This window comes from Oncorhynchus clarkii, unplaced genomic scaffold (assembly GCF_045791955.1).
Source record: "Oncorhynchus clarkii lewisi isolate Uvic-CL-2024 unplaced genomic scaffold, UVic_Ocla_1.0 unplaced_contig_631_pilon_pilon, whole genome shotgun sequence".
NCBI classification, from domain to species: domain Eukaryota; kingdom Metazoa; phylum Chordata; class Actinopteri; order Salmoniformes; family Salmonidae; genus Oncorhynchus; species Oncorhynchus clarkii.
The window spans coordinates 1-24,459 of record NW_027258411.1 but is presented as its reverse complement, the minus strand read 5'-3'; the positions used below and the strand labels follow the sequence as shown (position 1 = coordinate 24,459).

The 24,459-nt window shown below is 44.0% G+C and overlaps 5 protein-coding genes and 1 non-coding gene across 9 annotated transcripts in view; 4 read left to right on the top strand and 2 right to left on the bottom strand.

The window, feature by feature from the left end:
- LOC139396883 (transducin beta-like protein 3) overlaps window positions 1–2,850 on the bottom strand; it is a 32,485-nt gene extending 29,635 nt beyond the window's left edge. Inside the window, exons 1-5 of the mRNA XM_071143807.1 lie at window positions 2,648–2,850; window positions 2,484–2,535; window positions 2,250–2,345; window positions 2,085–2,132; window positions 1,382–1,523 (exon numbers count right to left, since the gene is read on the bottom strand). Coding sequence (XP_070999908.1) covers window positions 1,382–1,523; window positions 2,085–2,132; window positions 2,250–2,345; window positions 2,484–2,535; window positions 2,648–2,679 — 370 coding nt within the window. The 5' untranslated portion in view covers window positions 2,680–2,850. The remainder of the gene's footprint in view (window positions 1–1,381; window positions 1,524–2,084; window positions 2,133–2,249; window positions 2,346–2,483; window positions 2,536–2,647) is intronic.
- A 402-nt stretch (window positions 2,851–3,252) lies between these two features.
- On the top strand, window positions 3,253–7,305 carry LOC139396886 (RING finger protein 151-like). Of its 4 annotated transcripts, none has more exons than XM_071143811.1 (5): window positions 3,253–3,421; window positions 4,418–4,587; window positions 4,845–4,941; window positions 5,051–5,125; window positions 6,636–7,305. In XM_071143811.1, the coding sequence occupies exons 1-5, from the start codon at window positions 3,419–3,421 to the stop codon at window positions 7,092–7,094; spliced, it is 804 nt and encodes a 267-aa protein (XP_070999912.1). In that variant the 5' UTR covers window positions 3,253–3,418; the 3' UTR covers window positions 7,095–7,305. The 4 variants fall into 4 exon arrangements, with proteins under 4 accessions (XP_070999912.1, XP_070999911.1, XP_070999914.1 ...); XM_071143810.1 differs by having other exon boundaries at window positions 3,255–3,421; window positions 4,839–4,941; XM_071143813.1 differs by lacking the exon at window positions 5,051–5,125 and having other exon boundaries at window positions 3,264–3,421.
- An 896-nt stretch (window positions 7,306–8,201) lies between these two features.
- On the top strand, window positions 8,202–10,415 carry LOC139396889 (small ribosomal subunit protein uS5). Its single transcript, XM_071143815.1, has 5 exons — window positions 8,202–8,371; window positions 8,856–8,945; window positions 9,084–9,525; window positions 9,806–9,897; window positions 10,302–10,415. Exons 1-5 carry the CDS (start codon window positions 8,228–8,230, stop codon window positions 10,380–10,382), a joined length of 849 nt encoding a protein of 282 aa, XP_070999916.1. The 5' UTR covers window positions 8,202–8,227; the 3' UTR covers window positions 10,383–10,415.
- LOC139396891 (small nucleolar RNA SNORA9) lies at window positions 8,543–8,679 on the top strand. The gene has a single exon (XR_011630879.1). It is a non-coding gene; the product is annotated as a small nucleolar RNA SNORA9 (small nucleolar RNA).
- Window positions 10,416–11,939: 1,524 nt separating the features above from the next.
- On the bottom strand, window positions 11,940–17,425 carry LOC139396884 (NADH dehydrogenase [ubiquinone] 1 beta subcomplex subunit 10-like). The gene is made up of 4 exons (XM_071143808.1): window positions 17,194–17,425; window positions 16,501–16,639; window positions 15,144–15,283; window positions 11,940–12,471 (listed from the first exon to the last, which is right to left on the bottom strand). The coding sequence occupies exons 1-4, from the start codon at window positions 17,339–17,341 to the stop codon at window positions 12,386–12,388; spliced, it is 513 nt and encodes a 170-aa protein (XP_070999909.1). The 5' UTR covers window positions 17,342–17,425; the 3' UTR covers window positions 11,940–12,385.
- A 1,494-nt stretch (window positions 17,426–18,919) lies between these two features.
- Window positions 18,920–24,383, top strand: LOC139396885 (large ribosomal subunit protein uL3-like). Its single transcript, XM_071143809.1, has 6 exons — window positions 18,920–19,046; window positions 21,172–21,364; window positions 21,738–21,906; window positions 22,080–22,215; window positions 23,507–23,693; window positions 24,184–24,383. Exons 1-6 carry the CDS (start codon window positions 19,044–19,046, stop codon window positions 24,381–24,383), a joined length of 888 nt encoding a protein of 295 aa, XP_070999910.1. The 5' UTR covers window positions 18,920–19,043.
- The last annotated feature ends 76 nt before the right edge of the window (window positions 24,384–24,459 follow it).

The window sequence follows — 24,459 nt, the reverse complement described above, 5'->3', positions numbered from 1 at the left end:
TCTCTGCAGCACAGCCATTATTGTAATGTCCAAATGGAAGCCACTCCTCAGTAAAAGGCACACAACAGCCTGCTTGGAGTTTGCCAAAAGGCACCTAAAGGACTCTGACCATGAGAAACAAGATTCTCTGGTCTGATGAAACAAGGGTCAACTCTTTGGCCTGAATGCCAAGCGTCAACACTGGAGGAAACCTGGCACCATCCCTACGGTGAAGCATGGTGGGGGCAGCATCATGCTGTGGGGATGTTTTTCAGTGGCAGGGAGTGGAAGACTAGTCAGGATCGAGGGGAAGATGAACGGAGCAAAGTACAGAGAGATCCTTGATGAAAACCTGCTCCAGAGTGCTCAGGACCTCAGACTGGGGCAAAGGTTCACCTTCCAACAGGACAACGACCCTAAGTACACAGCCAAGACAACACAATGTCTGAATGTCCTTGAGTGGCCCAACCAGAGCCCAGACTTGAAACCGATCTAACATCTCTGAAGAGATCTGAAAATAGCTGTGCAGCAACACTCCCCACCCAACCTGACAGAGCTTGAGAGGATCTGCAGAGAAAAATGGGAGAAACTCCCCAAATACAGGTGTGCCACGCTTGTAGAGTCCTACCCAAGAAGACCAGACGCTGTAATCGCTGCCAAAAGTGCTTCAACCCAATACTGAGTAAAGGGTCTGAATACTTATGAATATGGAATGGTTCAGTTTTGTATTTTTAATATATTTGCAAAAATTTCTAAACCTGTTTTTGCTTTGTCATTATGTGGTTTTGTGTGTAGATTGAGGAATAAAAACGATTTAATCAATTTTAGGATAAGGCTGTATCATAAAAAGTCAAGGGGTCTGAATACTTTCCGAAGGCACTGTCTACTTATGTTTGTCATTTTTCTGCTGTTGGGAAGAGAATGACGTCATACAGAAAAATGTTGGTAGGACAAGGCTGTGTATGTTTGTTCACATGGAAGTCAGTGATTTATGTTTACTGTAGGTTTGAGGCAATACAAATGTGATGTGACAAAATGAAAGGGCATTTAGTGGACTAAAATGGCCCACTGTTTTAGTTCTTTTGACAATAATTAGACTACAACATTATTCAAATGGTAAAATGTAACTAAGACAATTATATTTTAGTCAAAATGACAGACTAAAATACTCTAAAAGATTGCCAAAATGAACACTGTTACTAGATATAGCCTGGTACCAGATCTGTAAGTGCTTCTTGCCAACTGGCATCAGTGGTTTCTTTCAGCACGATTATTCTGAAATTATAACGATATACATCATATGCATAGACCAGGCTAGGGTTTGATGGGTGTGGGACAGATCTGGGACAAGGCTAGGGTATGATGGGTGTGGGAAGTTATCCTATGAGGTCGATCCGCTCACCTGTGGCCAGAAGCGTGGCGGTGGGGTCAAAGGTCATGCTGGCAATGGGCACATTGTGGATGGCCCTCCAGGAGCGTGTGCACTGGGCCTGCTTCCAGTCCCATTGCTTCAGCAGCAGAGCCTTGCTGGCTGTTACCAGGATCTAGGGAGGGAAGGAGGAATGGATGGAGAGAAAGGGTGAGGGGGAGGAAAGGGGAATAAAGGTGTCCCCATGCTTCCCAGCTGAAACAGTTTGGTAGAGTTTGTGCATATATTATGACAACATTTTTGTGACGTTTTTGTTTGTTTTGCACTTCGGTAGTCTTTTTTTGGGGCTGTTCGGGCACACAACATTTTTTCTGGCGGCAAGCTGAAGTTCGGAGGTGAAGTCTTCAGCCCTTCGTCGATGATCAGTCAAGAGTAGGGATTCTTCAAGAAAGTCTAGAAAGTCATTCAAGGAGTGACGACTTGTTTTCATGAAAAAGGCGACAGCCGAACTGAAGCACGCTGATGCCTTAAGGTAGTCAAACTAAGTACCGAGTGTGACACTAAGGCTGTGTTTTCACGGGCAGCACAATTCTGATATTTTTAAGAGTAAATTGGTTTCTTGACCAATCTGATCAGATCTTTTTAGACCAATTGGGCAAAAGATCAGAACTGGGCTGCCTGTGTAAATGCAGCCGTAGGTCTGGAACAGCCCATCATATTATGTCAAATGTTTTACCTCATCATCAAGGCTGAGGGCGAATGATGTAATGTCCTCCTGATCATCCTGCAATTACAACAGTGATGGAAATGAAAATCTGTACAAACATTAAATTAATGTCTGAACTAGCTGCACACGAGTGTTGAGAGAGAGAGAGAGAGAGAGAGAGAGAGACAGTCTCACCTGTTCAATACTGTGAACAATCTTCCCTGTAACGATTTGCAAGACGTTGACACGTGTGCCACACGTACAAAATATGAATTTCTCATCTTTACTGATCTGTAACGTAGGAAAACATATTGAGATACCATAACATATCTGTCAACGGTATAGCTAGTTAATTATAGCTACAGTAACGTTAGTTGGCTAGCTAACTGTTTTACAGATGGAGGTAACTATCAGTGATAAATAACTTACCTGTACTTTTCCTCCCTTGTAGAATGGTTCGATAGTGCTGGAAACAGCATAGCTACATGAAGAAGAAAAAAAAACAACGGCAATTTAGCAAGAAGATAGCTCAGATTTGCCCGGCGTTAGCTATCTAGCTAGCTGGCTATCCACGTGAAGTGCGTTCGACTTACTTGGTCTTGAACTGGAGATTGCTTTTTGCCATCTTGCTTTGGAAGACGTGAGTAAACCCCCACAATTTGCAGTTTAAGGACAGCTGAACTGATTTAGATCACTTGTTGTTAGAATTCATTAGCTTCGATCAACAAAATCCCCACATGTGTTGTTCAAGAGGTGGCTTTCGGTCTCTCACATTGTACGTCATATGACAGCGAGCGTGGAAAAAAAACGCACGACAGGGTGATTGGCTAGAATGCACAGCCGAACGTTTTGGGCTTCTTTGCAGTAAGAAGTTCACCGAGGAAAAAACTCAATACATGTTAAACCATTTTATATTATATGTGTTTTCTGCACCATACACAGAAAGATACAATTATACTGAATATAAATGTATACATAGGGTGCATTTCATTGATGTAATACAAATAAAATGATGAACAAACTGCCAAATGTCCCACACCTGTAACCGTTGACAATACAATCGAGAAGAGATGATAATAGAGAGTAAACACCTATTGAAAACGACAAAAAGTTCTTATTCACAGCTAGGGGACTGACGACTGGTGCTAGAACAGGAGGGAAACGACACGGTCTATTACAATTTAGCCCAGTTCCGTGCTTTATATAATTTAGAGGTTTTTGAATATGTCAGTGCGCATGGTCACTCCTTTATGTTACGACAGGAATGTTCATCTGTGTGTGTGTTCTCTGAGTTGCCTCCATGAGTGTGTATGATACGTTAATAGACAACAGGAATGGATACTTGCTGAACAGAGGTGATTATTATGGTGAGTAAATAACTTAATAACTATATTTGTAACTTGAGCAATCAAAGGTTTAGTATGTTATTGACAATAGGTGTAAATTATTTATCAAATATTTTCTGTTATAATATAAAATGTTTGTATTATTTCATGGCTATGTTGTTTTACTATTCATTTTGATTTATAACTCTTTGCAAAGATTGAACGGCATTTGTCAAACTGTGATGTTTGCGGGGCAGACATTCCCCTTTCCTTATGTTTAAAAACAGAGCCACTACCAAAATATACTTGTGCTCTGAAAGCCAGTACCAAAATATACTTGTGCTCTGAAAGCCAGTACCAAAATATACTTGTGCTCTGAAAGCCAGTACCAAAATATACTTGTGCTCTGAAAGCCAGTACCAAAATATACTTGTGCTCTGAAAGCCAGTACCAAAATATACTTGTGCTCTGAAAGCCAGTACCAAAATATACTTTTGCTCTGAAAGCCACTACCAAAATATACTTGTGCTCTGAAAGCCACTACCAAAATATACTTGTGCTCTGAAAGCCACTACAGAAAAGATTGCAAGGGGTGGGGGTTAAAAACACACTTCTTTTTTTAATCAGTCATGACAAGCTGAACATTTAAAACGTTCTTAATTATTTAATGTCATTCCTAGTTATGAGAATAAACAGAACTGGGTTTTTTTTAGTCACATGGTCTGTCTCATATTATGACGTTCCAGAAGAAGTCTATTGTCACTGCTCATGGGTGACCCTGAATTGTTGACATTATTATGGGCTGGTGGTGGCCCTTTCTTTAGGCTAAATATTCATTATTACAAACCAGAATTATATACTTTCTCAGATTGTAACATACATACTTCTGTATTCTGCTCTAGTCTCAGTGCACTTTTGTGCTCTGGATAAAATAATCTGTGAAATGCATTTTGCGTTAAAAAAAGAGAGAAGAAGAACCTATCAATATAAAGTATAAATGTAAAAGTAAAGACACTTTTCTGTAACTGTTGTGTTCAGGCCGACCCGGACATGTCTTCACAGAGTGGGGGTCATGATGTGGAGCTGTTCGTAGAGACCCCAGACTATGACCTGATCTGCACCATTTGCCAGGGGGTCCTCAGGTGCCCAGTAAGAGCTGCATGCCACCACATCTTCTGCAAGAAATGCATTTTACAATGGCTGAAGAGGTACTGCCTGTGCCTCATCACAAGCAAACATTATTGTGTCCACAGATCATGATTGGATGAAGAGACAGTTTCCCAGACAGTTTCTCCATTGAAATAGCTTCATAGTCCCACTGTCCCAAAATGTCTAAAATTCACATTGTCGTAGTATAGGCCTATAGTAATAGTTATTAGTATATTTGTTACTACTGTAGCCTAAATTTAAACCGATGATGACAATTTGTGAGTGAAGATGATTCATTATTGTTCTTGAGGTGCAGACAGCAGACCTGCCCCTGCTGCAGAAAGCCTGTCAACCAGAGCTTGATATTTGTGATGTTCAAGCTAAGCAAGGTGATCGGTCGCCTAAAGATCAAGGTAAGTAAATGTTTTGTTAGAGAAAAAACACACACTTGGAGCAACCTAATCTCTTGCAGCAAACTTCTGCTTACTTGCCCCATGGGTGTGTTCATGCTTAATCTCATAGAGCCAGATGCGTGTGCCTCTGAATATTGCATATACTCCGACAGACTGGCACACAAGATTAGCACATGCTAACTTGGTAAGTAAGTATTAATGGATCATCAGATACTCTTGTTAAAAGCTGGCATTAAATATGTAACAATCGCTTTGTTAAATAAAAAGTTACTGAAAAGTCACCAGATTACTCTTTGACCAAATTGAGATCAGGAGCATCCTGTTTCCATTGATCATCCTTGAGATGTTTCTACAATGTGATTGGATTCCACCTGTGGTAAATTCAATTGATTGGACATGATTTGGAAAGGCACACACCTGTCTATATAAGTTCCCACAGTTGACAGTGCATGTCAGAGCAAAAACCAAGCCATGAGGTTGAAGGAATTGTCCGTAGCGCTCCAAGACAGGATTGTGTCGAGGCACAGATCTGGGGAAGGGTACCAACAAAATTATGCAGCATTGAAGGTCCCCAAGAACACAGTGGCCTAGATCATTCTTAAATGGAAGAAGTTTGGAACCCCCTAGACTCTTTCTAGAGCTGGCCGCCCAGTCAAACTGAGTAATCAGGGGAGAAGGGCCTTGTTCAGGGAGGTGACCAAGAACCTGATGGTCACTCTGACAGAGCTCTAGAGTTCCTCTGTGGAGATGGGCAAACCTTCCAGAAGGACAACCATCTCTGCAGCACTCCACCAATCATACCTTTATGGTAGTGGCCAAAAAGAAGCCACTCCTCAGAAAAGGGCACATGATAGCCCGCTTGGAGTTTGCTCAAAGGCACCTAAAGGTAATGAGAAACAAGATCCCATTGTCTGATTAAACGAAGATGGAACTCTTTGGCCTGAATGCCAAGCTTCACATCTGGAGGTAACCTGGCACCATCCCTATGGTGAAGCATGGTGGTGGCAGCATCATGCTGTGGGTATGTTTTTCAGCGGCAGGGACTAGGAGACTAGTCAGGAAAGATGAACGGAGCAAAGTGCGGAGATACCTGATGACAATCTATTCCAGAGCGCTCAGGACCTCAGAGTGGGGAGCAGGTTCACCTTCCAACAGGATAACGACCCTAAGCACACAGCCAAGAAAACATAGAAGTGGCTTTGGGACAAGTCTCTGAATGTCCTTGAGTGGCCCAGCTAGAGCCCGGACTTGAAAACGATCAAAGATCTCTGGAGAGACTGGAAAATAGCTGTGCAGCGATGCTCCCCATCCAACCTGACAGAGCTTGAAAGGATCTGCAGAGAAGAATGGGAGAAACTCCCCAAATACAGGTGTGCCAAGCTTGTAGTGTCATACCCAAGAAGACTTGATGCTGTAATCGCTACCAAAGGTGCTTCAACTAAGTAAAGGGTCTGAATACTAATGTAGATGTGATATTTATTTATTTTTATTATAAATGTGAAAAACAGTTTTTGCTTTGTCATTATGGGGTATTGTGTGTAGCTTGATAAGGGGGGGAAACAATTTAATCAATTTAGAATAAGGCTGTAATGTAACAAAATGTGGAAAATGCCAAGGGGTCTGAATACTTTCCGAATGCACTGTACTCCTTACCCTTTGACCTCTGCCCTTCTCTCCCCCATCTTTTCCCCCAGTGTAAAAACAAGGTCCGTGGCTGCCCGCATACCTTAGCCCTGTCAGAGCAGTACTGCCACAGCATGAGCTGCCTGTTCGAGCTCATTCCCTGCCCCTACCAGGGCTGCCGTGCCCAGCTCCTCCGCAGGGACCTGGATGCCCACGCCAGGCACTGTGAGCACTGGAGCCAACCCTGCCACATGGGCTGTGGCACCGTGCTGTCCCACCGCACCCAGGCCAAGCACAACTGCTACAGGCAGCTGAGGCATGAGTACGAGGCCAGGCAGAGGAACCACCGGGCCATCGCAGCAGCCCTCCAAAGGAAGATGAGGAGGATGCAGAGCACCATGGCCGACATGAAGAGGCAGATCGGCCTGATATGTGAGAGCCTGGAGGTCATGGACGAACTGGAGGAGGTGGAAGAGGAGGACCTGGGTGAAACCAGTGGGAGTTTCAGTAGCAGTAACAGCAGCTCCTGAGTCCTGATGCAATGTATTTATAAAAATGACTCCCACACACAATTATCTCTGACACTTGAACTGTTTAGGACTATGCAGATTTTAATTTTATTCCTAGCACTAAGTATGAAAGACCTGTGGAAATTTAATTTTCAGGGATGGACTGCTTCAAATAGCACATTTAGTCATAATTGCTTTGAGGGTGTGTTGATATTGAAACTTCATATTTCATTTGAAAATTTATAAAGTTAGAACAATTTTGAACTATGTCTTTTAACATTTTGATTTGTAAAGGATGATATATTTTACAAATAAAGTCAGCAACCTTTAACCTGTGTGATTTGTTGTGTTATATCATTATGTATATGCACATTCTACATGTGACAATAAAAACAAATGTTTCACCTGTTTGCATAAAATGTTACTTCCAGGGGGTCCAATGTTGGCCCTTTCTGGCTATAATAAACCACTGCAACTATTTATATATTCCATATGGAACAAAGCTCACCAACCACAGCAACATGCAATTCCATAATAAGACATACAACTCCGATGTTTATATGCATAGAAGTCAGTATATTTCAAAATATTAAATAGAATCCAAAAGTTTAATCATACAGATTACAGGGTGTAGAAAATATCGCGAGGTTTGCCCTCATATAAATCCAAACGAAACCAGGCTAGGGCCTTCTTCCTGTTATACAGAACACGTAAGTAACATGTCGAACAATTCTTTATTCAATGAAATCCACAAGCATCTCTGTGATCTCATTACAGACTTCACTGTTTGATGACAGAAATCCTTAATTGTACTGTTAACAGTTGATTTAGAACCAAATTGAAAAATGTTTAGGCAATTAATGATAGTTGTGAATGACTGAAGGTAACACAAGTTCCTAGTTAGCGCACATGGCTACAATACAAAATATCGATGTGGTACTCGTTATGTTTACTGTACAATATATAAATGTACCGTTCAGAAACCCTAACGATGCGACGCCGTTCATTACGTGCATGTTTATCCTATACTATTTCATTCGCTAGCCAGTGCGCTAAGCAATTCCACGAGCCATGATGTTGATTGGGCCTTGGTGACGTGAATTTAGGTAGCTCATCGTTACTTATTCTGCCGTTTAATCCTTATTCAACAGCAAATGGCGGACAACGCCGGTGGAGAACGTGGAGGTTTCCGTGGAGGGTTTGGCAGTGGCGACCGGGGTCGTGGTCGTGGACGCGGTAGAGGCCGTGGTCGCGGTCGTGGACGCGGTGCCAGGGGCGGCAAGTCCGAGGACAAGGAAGTGAGTTGACATCCTTGAGCCCTTGTTTTTCTTTCTGGTCACAATGAAGGCGATTACGAATGAAGACTAAACTGGCCTGAGTGACGTTGCATGTGCAATATGTTGGGTTTTATATTAATTCATAATTCAAGTGATGCTTAGTCTGACTTTGAAACCCTACATAAGTTGATTCTGCAGACCTTTGTCAGCAAGGCTTGGCCTGGAGTGGCTTAGTTCTTTCCTGTAGTGTCTGCTAGAGAGAACTGAGATGGTTTGAGGCCCTGCTGTGTCTCTTCCATGGCAAGGTTATAGGTATATCTCAGACAACTAATAGTTGGTGGTCCTGTGGCTCAGTAGTTGAGAGCATGGAGTTTGCAGGGTTGGGTTTGATTCCCACTTGCGTGAGAAAAAACCCTTCTCATGTGCCACGTGTCGCTTTGTTTACTCTCTACTAAATGTTTAAAAATATATATTTTTGAAATTCATATGAATATTTCTCTATCAGTGGGTGCCAGTGACAAAGCTGGGCCGCCTTGTTAAGGACATGAAGATCAAGTCTCTGGAGGAGATCTATCTCTACTCCCTACCCATAAAGGTAAATGACAACTTAATGGTTTCCATAGCTGTACATGTTGTTAAACTAAAAGCACTATGAGCAGTTCACTCATATGGTGTGTTTATAATAGTTTTGTTTCCATCCTGCCTCTTCTGAAAGTGTTTTCTCATGTTATAGGAGTCTGAGATCATTGACTTCTTCCTGGGGTCCTCGTTGAAAGATGAGGTGCTGAAGATTATGCCTGTCCAGAAGCAGACCAGGGCTGGCCAGCGCACCAGGTTCAAGGCCTTTGTTGCCATTGGTGACTACAACGGCCATGTGGGCCTAGGGGTGAAGTGCTCCAAGGAGGTGGCCACTGCCATTCGAGGAGCCATCATCCTGGCAAAGCTGTCCATTGTGCCTGTGAGGAGGGGATACTGGGGGAACAAGATCGGCAAGCCCCACACCGTGCCATGCAAGGTGACTGGTCGTTGTGGCTCCGTCCTGGTGCGTCTGATCCCTGCGCCCCGTGGTACTGGCATCGTGTCTGCCCCTGTGCCCAAGAAGCTGCTCACAATGGCTGGTATCGACGATTGCTACACCTCGGCCAGGGGCTGCACTGCCACTCTAGGCAACTTCGGTAAGAAACCTACACTGTGTTTGACAAATTTTCAATGGTGTTTTAATGGGTATTATCAGTGCCGCCGCATCCCCCTCCTAGCTCTGCTCAGCTTCACCCATAAGTGGTATAGTTGTCGTTAATCAGGAGGTAAACTAACGAGTATGGTAATGCACGGCAGAAAGACTTCCTAATAGTCTCTTCTGTTCCCCCTTTCTGTGCTCAACATCCAGCCCCAGTCACTACAGTAGCCTAGTTGGGTACATAAAAGTGAATTGATACTAAGTGTTTGTCTTTACAGCCAAGGCTACCTTTGATGCCATCTCCAAGACCTACAGCTACCTGACCCCTGATCTGTGGAAGGAGACGGTCTTCACCAAGTCTCCTTACCAGGTCAGTTCTAAAGCCTTGATTCCCTCCACATTCATGATATCGGGTTTATAAAACCCTTTTCCGTGTCTCATTGTAAGGATGGGAACAAAGTAAATGTTGCCTTTGTATTGCCCGTTCATGGTCTCAAAAGTGAATGGGTTACTGAAGGAGGCATACAGTAATTATTGTGGTTGTCTTTGAGGGGTGCGCACCGAATCCTTTCAATTCGATTAACTGCAACACAACTGTAGCGAGACATGATAGATCTAATATACAAATGGGCAGTCTAGATCTGTGTTACTGTGGTATGTGATATATTAAACACTAACAGACCTGGTTCTTATTCACAAATCAAAACTTGGTTAAGTATGTTATTGACATTAAGGAACTTGGATGTGTGAAAGTGTCAATTTTGTGTCCTGCAGGAGTTCACTGATCACCTGGCCAAGACCCACACCAGGGTGTCTGTGCAGAGGACGGCCGCAGCTGTCCCGGCATCCTCCTAAACACTTTTGTACAGTGGATTAAATAAAGGGTTTAACACCATTACTGTCTCCTAAAACTGATGTGCTGTAATGTGGCTATAATATGAATCAGGATGTAAGATGCTGCTGGCTAGCTAGATCATGTGACGGCAATAAGATCAAACTCTATTTTGGGCATTCTGACACCATGGTTAATTATTACTTCAGGTAATGGGGACTTCAAGGGGTTAGTCCCCTCCTTCAAATCTGGATTTAACCAGCACTGCTCTTAACCCCCAGTCTTCCCTAAAAATCTGATATTTAGACCTTGGCGACAAGGTCAGCATGGACTTGAGTGCAGTAAGTGTTTAGGACTACCTTACTGCTGTATCCCACAAGTTTTGTAAGTTAGTGGTGAATTTCTAGCAAATTAAACAAAGACCAGGGAGATTTTCCATGATATGGAGCAATGAAGTTGCTCCATAATAAGTTTTGTTTTTTTACCCCTTTTTCTCCCCAATTTCGTGGTATCCAATTGTGGTAGTAGCTACTATCTTGTCTCATCGCTACAACTCCCGTACGGGCTCGAGAGACGAAGGTTGAAAGTCATGCGTCCTCTGATACACACCCCGAACCAAGCCGCACTGCTTAACACAGCGCGCATCCAACCCGGAAGCCAGCCGCACCAATGTGTCGGAGGAAACACTGCACCTGGCAACCTTGGTTAGTGTGCACTGCGCCCGGCCCGCCACAGGAGTCACTGGTGCGCGATGAGACAAGGATATACCTACTGGCCAAGCCCTCCCTAACCCGGATGACGCTAGGCCAATTGTGAGTCGCCCCACGGACCCGAGTTAAATCTCTGGCCAGACTTGACAAAGGCCATCTAGCAATGATCGATAAACTTGACAGGGCTTGAAAAATAAAAAAAAATGCAAATATTGTGCAAAGCACTTACCCAGAAAGACTCACTGCTGAAGTGGATTTTAGCGTACTATAAACTGGTTATATCTGAATGCTGACAGCTGTGGTAAATTGTAGCGTATACCATGGTTGGTAACCAGTTTAAGAGTAAGACACCTTGGGAGGTTTGGTATATATCCAATATACCACGGCTAAGGGCTGTATCCAGGCACTGCGTTGTGATAAATACAGCACTTAGCCATGTGTTAATAATGTAAGAGGTTTTTAAAACCTGTTTTCATTATGGGGCCCTACGTGTAAATGGTTGAAACGCATTTAATCCAGTTTAAATTCAGGCTGTAACCATACTCCCGACTTATTCCACATCAATACTTTCTGAAGGCACTGGCTAAAAGCACCAATGCTCCTGCATCTCATTACAAGCTTTGGTTTTTCCATTTAAGGTTGAGCATCAGCACATCTTTAGCACATAGGGCATGCTGATTGGTGTCACCTCATTAGCATGTTACACCTGTGCTAGTTGCCATCACATTAGTGGGAAGGTGTTACACTTGTGCTGGCTCAGGTGCTATTTAAGAGTGACTGGCCCAGTGGTCTTGATGGAAAAATCTGAAACCATTTTGAATTAATTGAAAAACCATCTTTCTTTTAGAATCAAACTATGAATATCTGAGATGTGCTATCATGTAGATTTAATCATGGCTGCATATTTCACAACGCTGGACTTGAATTCGACCAAGATGAATCCCAAATGAGTCAGATTTCTTGTATTCTGTGTCCCCTTGAAATTAGAATATTCAAGACTTTTCCACTCAGACCCCAATGCGTTTTGATCAAGTGAGAATCAATCAAATACATTGAGATTCAGTACTACTTGTGGCAGTGTACTTGCAGCCCAGTGGGACTAGACCACAACAGTTCCTATTCAAGAATGGTTTGAGTTCTGGAGATGGCTAAAAACTGCTGGAGTCAAGGGTAAATGCAGCTCATTCAAATAAGTTGTCTGTTACTACAGCTAAACAATACAATGAGGACAATTAGTTTTTCGCAATAAACATATTTACTCTACATTTCATACATAGGAGAGAGACTTGGAACATAGTGATTAGGGGTTATATTGTTTAAGCTTTTGCCTCGGCCGCCATCATCCTGTCTTTCTGCTTCATCAGACATTTCCTTGAGCTGGCGTAGGCTCCCAGATCCCCATCTACAACAGAGGAAGGACAACAGTTTGACAATGCAATGGAACAGTAGCCTCACAGCCTTAACATTTCTGCATTCCACTGCAGGAAATTCTTCCCTGGAGGTGTCATGAAATGATTTATATTGAAAAACATTCGGGCAGCAGGACTTAAGTTTCGAAATGTTTACTACGCGGCGGAGGGATACATTCGAGGTGAGGATTTACAGATTTACTCCCGTGTCCGCCCCTATATATAGACCCCATGACCGCGACACTTTATTGCTGAGGTTGCACTGTCACTCCTTTCTCTCAGGTGGGGTGGAGATGCTAAGGATGTGCCGCTGGGAGCTGGTCAGCACAGACGCCTCCCAATTCGGCTGGGGGGGTGTGACTAAGGGCAGGGTGGCCAGCGGCTGTTGGCTACACCCTTGGAGCGGCAGGCCCATCAATACACTAGAGCTGTACTGCTGGCCCTGCAGTCTTTCCTTCCACATCTGAAGGGAAGACATGTCCTGGTGAGAACGGACAACACCACAGTGGTGGCTTACATCAACCATCAGGGTGGACTGAGGTCGCACTGCCCCTCTCTTATGGCACGGGAGCTCCTTCTCTGGGCTCCGGGACGCCTAGCGTACCTGGCATCCTGAATGTGGCAGAGGATATGCTCACAAGGGAGGGCCCACCACCTTGGGACTAGAGCCTACATCCCCAGGTGGTGCAGCACCTGTGGGACAAGTTCGGGAGGGCGCAGGTGGACCCGTTTGCCTCCCTGGACAATGCGCACAGCCCCCTGTGGTACTCCATGTCGGAGCCACCTGGGCCTCTGTGCTTGGATTCTCTGGCTCACGATTGGCCAGGGCTGGAGCTTTATGCATTCCCCCCGTTTCCCCTGATCCAGGCTGTGCTGGACAGGACCAGGGGCATCATCTGCTTCTGGTGGCCCCATACTGGACCAGACTTCTCCTGTCGCTGTTGTCTGGGACACCATGGCAACTTCCCGAGACCAGACCTGCTGTCTCAGGCCGGGGAACTCTGTGGCATCGGAGGCCGCACCGCCTCAGTCTGTGGGATTGGCCACTAAACGGCACCAATGGTCCATGTTAAGACTACAAGAGGGTGTAATGAACACCATGCAGAACGCTAGGGCGCCTGCTATAACCGCGGCATACCTGCACTGGCGGTTGTTCTGCTCTTGGTGCACTAGTATTGAGGTTTGGCCCAAGTCATGCGGGGTGCACTATGTCCTCCAATACCTGCAGTCTCGCTTGGATGAGGGCTTCACAGCCTCTACACTGAGAGGGTATTTGGCTGCTATATCTTCCTGTCATGTGGGGTGGATGGACAGGTCAGTGGGGCGCCAGCCTTTGGTCTCCAGGTTTATGAAGGGGGTTTGTCCCCTGCGTTCAGCTAGGACCCATTCAATGGCGAGTTGGGATCTGGATGTGGTCTTGGCAGCTTTGGCAAAGCCGCCTTTAGAAACGTTGGAGTCTGCTTCCCTGAAACACCTCTCTATGAAGGTGGCTTTCTTGGTAGCGATTACTTCATGAAGAGGGTGGCTGAGCTCCATCCTCTTTCGGTAAGTTCTGAGTGCTACCGGATGGACCCCGGGGGGAGGAGTATATATCTCCGTCCCAACCCTTCATTCCTCACGAAGATTCTGTCAGACAGGCATGTGAACATCCCTTTTATCCTGTCTGCTTATGACCCTCCTCTCCGGCATGCTGTGGCTGCCTATGTGGAGCGTACACAGTCAGTGAGAACAGACCAGATCCTTGTCTGCTATGACGAGAGTCCTGGGGGCTGGGCTATCAAAGCGGAGGCTCTCTCACTGGATCGAGGAAACGATTACGACAGCATATCGCCTAGCTGGGATCTGTGGTGGCACATTCAACACGAGGTGTTGGTGTGTCCTGGGCTCTACTGCGAGGAGTGCCCTCGCTGATATCTGTGCTGCGGCCAGCTGGGCTTCCTCGTGGACCTTTGCTAGGTACTATCGGGTAAATGTGGCACCTCCCTCTGCGGTTGGTTCAGTGGTCCTGGGCGTCGCCTCCCCTTCCGGGGATGTGCCGGGACCCCTCTTCCACAATGACGGCCCCTGCGTCTTGGTCCCACGCTGGGACTTCGCCGCTGGCTGGCCAGGTCCCTCTAGCACTGACTAATCTGGTACACCAAAGTATTGGAGTGATCCAATATAGTGAAACATAACGAAGGTTACGTATGTAACCACGGTTATGTGAGCTATATGGATCACTCCAATCTTTTACGGTGCTAGAGGGGCCTCAAATTATGTCACGGCCATGGGGTCTATATATGGGGGCGGACCCTAGCCGTTACACGGGAGTAAATCTGTAAATCCTCACCTGGGATGTATCCCTCCGCTGCGAAGTGATACCAATATATTGGCGTGATCCATATAGCTCACATAACCGTGGTTACATATGTAACCTTCATTTTTCCAGGTTTGGGTCTGTTGATCTTCTCTCTCTCGCATGAGTTTTTTTTCCCATCAGTATTATTCAGAAATTAAAACATACATCTGCAGACTCAATAACGGGTGCTGTCAGTGGTTGGAGGTTCGAGCGACGCATAGGCCTAGCTGTCATTCTTGGAACATGGAACATGCTATCAACAGTGTTACTGCCATATTTACAACCCTGAATTGTAATTGAGGCATGACTGGAGTGAGTGGTACTTACAGCGTGACTGGTAGGCCTTGGCCACGTCTGCAAACTGCTGCAGCTCCTTGGAACAGTTCTGATGGTAGCTGGTACCCTCCCTCTGCTGGCAGGCCCTCAGACGCTCCTGGACCACCTTCACAATCTCCTGGTCCACCTTACTGGACGGGCGGGGGAGGGACACACACATAACAGACAGCTGTTAGGGACAAGGGTAGGGTGGTTGTGAATTCACTAAACAGGACAAGCCGATGAATGGTTAAAAGCAGTGGGTAACACGGAACCCAAACCGGCTGTGCGCGTGCGCCATCGTGCACAAATGTATTTTGTCCCCCCACACCAAATGCAGGTTAAAATATCAAAACAAACTCTGAACCAATTATATTAATTTGGGGATAGGTCGAAAAGCATTAAACATTTATGGCAATTTAGCTAGTTAGCTTGCACTTGCTAGCTAATTTGTCCTGGGATATAAACATTGAGTTGTTATTTTGTCTGAAATGCACAAGGTCCTCTACTCCGCCAATTAATCCACACATAAAACGGTCAACCGAATCGTTTCTAATCATCTCTCTTCCTTCCAGGCTTTTTCTTCTCTTGACTTTATATTGCAATTGGCAACTTTCATAAATTAGGTGCAAGACCTCGTTCGTCTTTCAGTCACCCACGTGGGTATAACCAGTGATGAGATGGCACGTGGGTACCTGCTTCTATAAACCAATGAGGAGATGGGAGAGGCAGGACTTCTGATCTGCGTCAGAACTGAATTTCTATTTTAGCCCTTGGCAACGCAGACACTCGTTGGCGCAATAATTGAATAACAGATTTCTAAATCTATTTTGCAACGCACGCAAAGCGAGCGGTGTAGTCAGCCTGTAACTGTCCTATCATATCTGACCACAGAACATTAATCTCTTGGACAAACTATGTAAGGTCAACTTCCCGGTAACCAATTGATGCAGATTCAGACTTTTCATACAACAGATGTGGAAAGCCTTTCGTGAACTTGCACTTGACTTTTCCCCCCTCTTACTAGCGGACTTTGCTGATAGGTACTTTGAGGGAAAATGACTTAATATGACTGGTTGTCCCACCTAGCCATTTGAAGATGAATGCACTAACTAAGTCGCTCTGGATAAGATGGTCTACTTTTTTTTACAGTATGTCTTGTCATTTAATCCAGTCAATGGGTTTTTCCTCATGATGAGAGTTGGTGTAGAGGGGTGTCAAACTTCTGGAGGACCACAGTGTCTGCTGGTTTTCACACGATCCTTTATTTCAGACTGGAAAACCATGACTATGTACTTAACGACCTTCATTGGGAGGAAAGTAAAGCCAGAGGCACTGTGGCCCTCGAGCTTGAAAGAGGAATACTTACTGATCTCTCCTCCACTGCATCTCAGCCTCATAGTAACAGGTATAGTCTCCCTCTGTGCACTCGGTCAGCTCTGGGACACGGCGGAACTTCTGGTGGTAGTAGTTGTACTTGTTGCCAGAGTGGATACCCTCCACAAGTTCTGTTGAGAGATGGGGGGAACATGTCAACATTTACTTCTTGTTGATCATGTGGTACAAAGTACTTAAGGAGTCCTATTGCTGACTGATTTCACATGAAAGGATTGGTGAAAGCTATGTGGAACTTCCAGTCCAATGTTAGATCAGTGATATTACTGGAAAGAGGTGAAGGATGCATTTCTAGACCCTGAATTATAGTAATATGATATTTAATGAGTAGTATCTAGCTAGTGTCAAGTGCATTGCGCTGCATGCAACATTATGCACTACACCTGAATAAACTAAAACTGCAACACACATAGCTACCGAGCTAGGTAGAAAGCATAACCGCAACACTTGCTAGTTTTGACAGCTAACCCTATCTAGTAAGCTAACTGAAACAATTTCTCTGAACTCCACATCTGTCATTTGAAATCCTCTATCATTATAAATGTTTTATGCCATGGTCTGTCTCCATGTATCTCGCTAGATATCCAACATTAGCTAGTGTTAGCAACCCCACAGATGGGTTAGTTCAAAATATTTGCCAAAACGTTAGCTTAGCTAGCTAGCTCACCTCTGAATGTGGTGACAGGGAGGTCCACGGAATAATAGAAGAGTTTAGTCAAAATCAGGGCTGGGTTGGGAAGGGTCGTCTGCTTGTCCACGATGGGAGTCTGGTGGGGAGGCTCTGGATACGCATCTTTATCATAGTCCGATGGCATTTTGCTGTCTTTTGTTAAAGAACAAAAATAAACTTATTGAATTCGACCTCTTCTACGCTTCTGCGCATGCGTAGGAGGAACAACATGGCGTTGGAGGTCAGAATAACATGTAATATGGTGAACATAAATAACATTTCAGTAAGATTACCAAAAAACGATGTATACATTTTATTTACACCCTTTATCTCGAATATTACATTTACATTTCTTTCATTTTTCAAGCAGAGGTCGAAGGTAAAAGTTCAGCGCAGAGAAAATGTGTGGTCAGAGAGGAAGAGGCGACCCTGAACCCAAATATGTCCAAAACAAGACCAAAGCGTTTCTATGGGTTTGTTTTGGACCTAAACTTGGCGTCTGCCTTCCCGCCTTTGGGATCTCGTCATTATATACTGATCTCTGGTGTGTTCTAATTCAATGAACTTCCAGTCCACAAGGTGGCATATAAAACATCAAATTACGAAAAAACGTCCAGAAAGTCATCAGTGTGCGCAAATCTAGTTGAGGTTGGTGAGCTGAAGAGAATGAGTTGTTACAGTAAGTTGTATTAATGAAACTATTAATGAGAAGTGTTACGATTATCAAATGGAGGTATTTTCCCGTGACTAGATCAGGTAGTTAGTTAGCTATCTAAAGTAGTAAAGAGTTCGACTAAAACAATAGAAATGCCATGAAAACGCTACGCATGTGCCACGTGGGGGTGATAATTTTAGCTAGATCCAGAATCTCCTCGTTGCCGCCAATCCAAATTAGCCTACATTAAGACTATTTTTGTGTATTTGACACTCATGTTTGGGTAAAAATGGGAGTAATATCGTCACCAAAAAAACTATTTCTATATTACTAACGTTAGCTATGCTACCAGTTTCTAAGAACTGGGGTTAGCATTTAGCCGAATTATTTTCTAACCAAGAGAAGGAGAACTTTAAATATTATGCAGCGAAAATAGTCAATTATATCAGACCCGGATTTTAGTTACCTGTTGGAACACACAAATTATGACGGCTTTGACCAATATCCACTTTGTTGGCTCAGATTTTGAATTGGGGCCAAAGAATGTGTCCTTTGTTCTGTCCCACACGTTTTGCGTTCCATTAATATTTTTACTGCATGTAGCTAGCGCGTTCCTTAGATATGTCGTATTGTACTCTGCGGTGACCGACAGTTCTGTCTCAAAATTGGTAAATAGTTGTCAGGAAAACAATTGAATAATGAAGTCATTTAGCGGTTTAAATAGCTATTGTTATTATCCTATATTTTTGCTCTTTTGAGCTTAAAAACAATCATGTGTTTTGCGCTGGGGAAACATGTCATGTTTATTAGCTCGTAAAAGTGACTAATAAATACCCTTGAACCTTGTCATGCATTCAATCTTCATAAGAGCCTTTAAGCCTACATATACTAATTCCTCCTCCCAATCATGTTATGCATTTGTACAGTAACAGTAGATAAACAGTAGATGTCTCTCTCTCCCCACAGATGTCTGCAGCCAGTTGTCTGGGCACCCCACCACATGACCCACCACCAGAGGCCCACCACGAGCCAGTGCTGGCAGCCCTGGTCTTGTTTGAAAATGAATATGGCTCCTTAACTGGGCCAGCCACCAAATTAGAGCCCTTGCACAGAGTAACATCTTGAGTATGACTCTGACATCAGCACTTGTTCCTATCTCTTTCTGTCCCTTGCCTGGACGGCACACACAGACATGGTCAGTGGTCCTGCTGTCTTTTCTATATTTCTAACCTGAAGGGCACCTTGGAATCTACTAACTTTGGTCAGGGGCTCTGTTTGTGTGTTTGTTTATGTGTGTATGGTTTGATTTTAAGTTTCTGGTGTGTTTTGTTGAGTATTAAGACAACTTGTTGAACACGTTGCGTGCTCGCTGTTCTTTCTCAGTATGCCATGTGCAAGAGGGCAATGGCGTTGTGCTTTTTGCACATGGCCTCAACATCGATAATATCCTAATTTCTTTTATACTTTGGCTGTTGTTTCTCGGCTACCTCAGAATCATTGCAGTCACGATTACTTTTTAGAGACGTTTTCTTTATTTGAGTTTCTCAACTATTAATTTGTAATGAATTCTGTATAGGAAATATTTCCCATTAGTTGTGCTACTAACTTGGTTTGAATAATGAAGGATTTGTTTCATGTGGACAGAAATTAATCTATTGACCTCAATGCAACACCTTTTCCCCAGGTTTTCATCTCTTTCAAATCCGTCTACAGAAATGTACAATGCTTGCATTATTGGTCCATTTGCAAGAATATACTTAATTTTTTTGCTGTCACAGAAATGGACTAGTCTGTTCAGTCAGCTTATGAAGGCATATTTCTAGTGTGGGTATGTTGATCCCTGTAAAATGAATTTTCCACTATTACTCTGCATGTGTTCTGATGGCTAATGAATCTTGATCGTCACTAAATTTCTCAAGACCGTCTCTTTGCCTGTATTAGTCAGTGTATAGGCTGTTCAGCACACAGACACTTGTCTTGAGCAGCCGTTACTGAAGCTCCGAGGTTGACAGGGCACACAACATGGCCATTCATTGTCAGAATGCAGCCATTAGGCCTCTTCCTGACACCTGTTCTTGTCACCGGGCTAATCCAGACAGGACGTCTGTCATAAACACGTAGGATGTGTGGGTTACTGACGGTACGAATGGGGAGGAGGTGATTTTGGGGATTCTTCAGGGCTATTACCCCTGGTTCTTCAACTTGGTCCCCGAGCATTTCATTTTATTCTGTACGTAAATTCCGAGACACTCCATTTAGTGTAATATTTTACATTTCATATGGTAGGTATTAATTTGTTGTCATCACCCATTTCGTGTAATATGTTACAAATTCGGAACATGTGAATTTTAAATTGTAAAACATATGATAGGTTACGAATTCTAGCTAGGTGGCTAAAGTTAGATACGCAAAGGGTTAAGATATTAGGAATTGGGTTATTTCTATTAACATTTTATTTCACCTTTATTTAACCAGGAAGGCCAGTTGAGAACAAGTTCTCATTTACAACTGAGACCTGGCCAAGAGAAAACAAAGCAGTTCGACGCCAACAACAACACAGTTACACATGGAATAAACAAACGTACAGTCAATAACACAATAGAAAAATCTATATACAATGTGTGCAAATGAGGTAAGATAAGGGAGGTAAGGCAAAAAATAGGCCATAGTGGCAAAATAATTACAATTTAGCAATTAAACACTGGAATAGTAGATGTGCAGAAGATGAATGTGCAAGTAGAGATACTGGGGTGCAAAGGAGCAAAAAAAGAATATAATATATATCAATAGGGTTAGCTAACATGTTAAGTAGTTGCAGGGTAGTTAAAAAGTTGCTAATTAGCTGAAATGTAAAAGTTGTTTGTGAGATTTGTACTCGCCACCGTTGGTTTGCTAGACGTTGGCGTTATACACCTAACCCGACCAACCACCCTCCTGTTTGCCCTCTGTCATTATGTAACCATACCAAATGTATCATATTGGAGTGTCTTGGATTTACATTTAATATGTTATGTCTAGTCTGGGACCAGCCTGTGCTTTGTTTTCTATGTTATTGATAAGTTATTAGTTTATATTGTACTTGTTTTCACTAATCCTTGTAGGTTATTATATTACTAGTTCTAGTTCTGTTTAGAGCCAAGATCTAGTAACCCATGTTTGATACTTCAGAGAAGGGTGATATGAATTCAACTGAAATGTAAAAAATAGACATCAAAATCAACTTTATCAAGGGTAAAGCCCAGCAATAACCTGGGGTTTTAGAGCCCTTGAAGCATTATCAGAAGTTAATTGACGTGAACATCTGTTTCGCTCCCTCCCAGTCTCACCGTAAATTCCACGCGCCCCGCCATGGGCACATGGGCTTCCTGCCCTGCAAGCGCAGCAAGAAGCACCGGGGGAAGCCCCGCAGCTGGCCCCAGGACGACCCCAGCCAGCCCGTCCACCTCACCGCCTTCATGGGCTACAAGGCCGGCATGACCCACATCCTGCGTGAGGTGCACCGCACTGGCCTGAGTATGTACAGTCTGCCTTACAGTGTGGGATGATGTAAGATTTGGATAGAACAATGTATATGTGAACCAGGAGTAAGAGCCATGAGAGAATTAGACCTGGTCCCAGATCTGTTTGTCCTGTCTAGACAAGGATCTCTGAGAAGACGCTGTATGATTTCATTTCTGAATAATGGTGATGGAATCAAACCGCTGATGCCAGAGAGAAAACATGTGGCATTGACCATAGAGCCCAGCTCTGTTTTCAATCCTAGTCTTCTTCCTCTATTCTGCTCTGACATTGATATGACACTTTGTCGTTCCTCCTGTAGGCGACACACAGGCCATTTGTCTTTATTATTTTTGTGGCAACTGACCCATATCTCCTCTCCCAACAGAGCAAGCCAAACGTGAGTCTGTGGAGGCCGTCACTATCATCGAGACTCCGCCTGTGATGGTGGTGGGGGTTGTTGGGTACATCGACACAGTCCGTGGCCTGAGGTCCTTCAAGACCATCTTCGCCGAGCACCTCAGTGATGAGTGCAAGCGCAGATTCTACAAAAGCTGGTGGGGCACATTGAAGTAGAGACTGTGACTGACCTCTGTGCAGATGATGTTTGATGTTTTAATTTCTGAATAATAGTGTTGAAATCAAACCGCTGATGCCAGAGAAGGAGGAGGAAGTAACCTATGACAAGAGATTATTTTTCAATCTCTACCCTGTATGTAAACTCTTCCAGGTACAAGAGCAAGAAGAAGGCATTCACCAAGTATGCCAAGAAGTGGACAGACGAGAGTGGCAAGAAGCAGCTGGAGAAGGACTTTAATAACATGAAGAAATACTGCACATCCATCCGGGTCCTCATCCACACTCAGGTACATAGAACCCTCTTATCAATCATGTGATCCAACAGAAATCCTCCACTCCTATCCTCAGTGAGTTTCTATTGGCTTGTGGTGAGTAAGTGACAGCTGGTGGTATCCCTGGGGTTCATCTGTCTCCACCCCAAGGACCTCCCTTCAGAACGGGCACGGCTGTCTGAGTTATAGCCTACCCAGCTCCTACCAGTCACATGGCAACTGAAAGGGGGGAAAACCTTCCCTAATCTCAAGGCCCGCGTTGTGAACAAATGTCTTCTCTCTCTCGCACGCACACATGCAGAGGAGTACTAGAGTATGGAGTTTCAAATTACAGTTTAAAAATACTCCTGTGAGGAGCAGTACCTCGACTGCACTTGAGGAAAGTTTGTGTTGGCAACAAACATTACTCAATCTTACTGATTGAATTCAGGGTATTGTGTCTGTTTGTCGAAGCAGTGATATGATTACTGTAAGATGTGGGGATAGAGCAATGTGAATCATGTCTCCAGTGAGAGTATCCGCCTGGTTCCAGATCTGTTCTAGCGGTCTTGATAATTCTTATCACATTTGGCAGATGTTTTTTCTCTTTCTGCAGATGATGTATGATGTTTTAATTTCTGAATAATAGTGAAGGAATCAAACCACTGATGCCAGAGAGAAAAACATGACCATATGAGTCAAGGCCGCAGAAATAGACGAGGCTATCGGAGACCTGACTGATGACTCACAGGACTGTAGGGTGAAGTTGCCTCTACACCAGGGCTGTCAAACATACAGCCCACGGGTGTATAGATATATAAAACAATAATGTTGTATATATCATTTTAGATTTGTGTGTAGGAAAACAAACTTTAAAAGCTTTAAAATGACTAAAACCAAATCTAAACTGTAGAAATAATAGACCTACATTCATAGTTTCTTGAAGTTGTCTAGCTCGTTAATAATCTCCCTAATGACAGCTAGACAGAGTGAGCATTGGAGGGGCTGGATAGAGGATGCATTTTTGCAAATTGGTGGCAAGTAAATATTTTACAAAATTCAGTGCTGCCTTCCGGATGTCGTTGTAGACCGACTGCGGCTCCCGGGGCAAATTGAGTTTGACAACCCTGCCCCAGGCGCTGATCTTGACATTTCCCCCAATAATGGGTAGGATTGGGGAAAGGGAAGCTAATCCTGGATCAGACTGAATCCTAAAATAAATCATATTTAGTCTGTGTGGAAGTGATGGGAGTGGAGGCACTAAAGTTGTGTGTGTGTGTGTGTGAATCTTGCTGGCTTCTGTACATTTATATTTGTGTCTCTCTAGATTCGCCTGCTGCCCCTCAAAGCTAAGAAGGCCCATATCATGGAGGTGCAGCTGAACGGCGGCACCATCTCCGAGAAGGTGGACTGGGTCAAGGAGAAGCTGGAGCAGCCCGTCCCTGTGTCCTCAGTCTTCTACCAGGACGAGATGATAGACGTCATCGGGGTCACCAAAGGTCATGGGATGAAAGGTAAGAGGTTTTGAGGTACTTGGTCGTCGAGGTAAAAGGGTCACCGTAGAAGATAGTCCTAGGTACAGATCTCCCACTCATCCATTTGTTCTGTCTTGCTACCAAACGTGACAATGTCCTCTGTGCAGATGATGTATGATGTTTTAATTTCTGAATAATAGTGAAGGAATCAAACCACTGATGCCAGAGATTTTTGTTGTTGAGAATGACCATATGAGTTGTCACTCAGCCTGGGAATGAGTGGGAGAAATCTATATGGACATTAATGACATGGCAGTACCATTGGTTATAATATCTCCAAAGTTGAGACATCTCTAGATCTAACAGAATGGCTCAAAGACCCAGAGTTTTTCTACTTGCTAATAATAATCTAATTAGTAAAAGATGCATGTCAATGTCTGCTGACTGACGGTATATTACTATTCAGCTATTCTATTGGCTGGTCCTGTGGCGTAACCCATTTCCTACTGGTTTTCCTATTGGTTGTCAGGTGTGACCAGTCGTTGGGGAGTGAAGAAACTGCCCAGGAAGACTCACAAAGGCCTCCGTAAGGTGGCCTGTATCGGAGCCTGGCACCCTTCCCGTGTGGGCTACACCATCGCCCGTGCCGGCCAGAAGGGCTACCACCACCGCACAGAGCTCAACAAGAAGGTCCGCAGCACCAAGGCTCTAGTTGAGATGGGCATGTGAAATTCATTAGTTGAGATGTGAAATTCATTAGTTGAGATGGGCATGTGAAATTCATTAGTTGAGATGGGCATGTGAA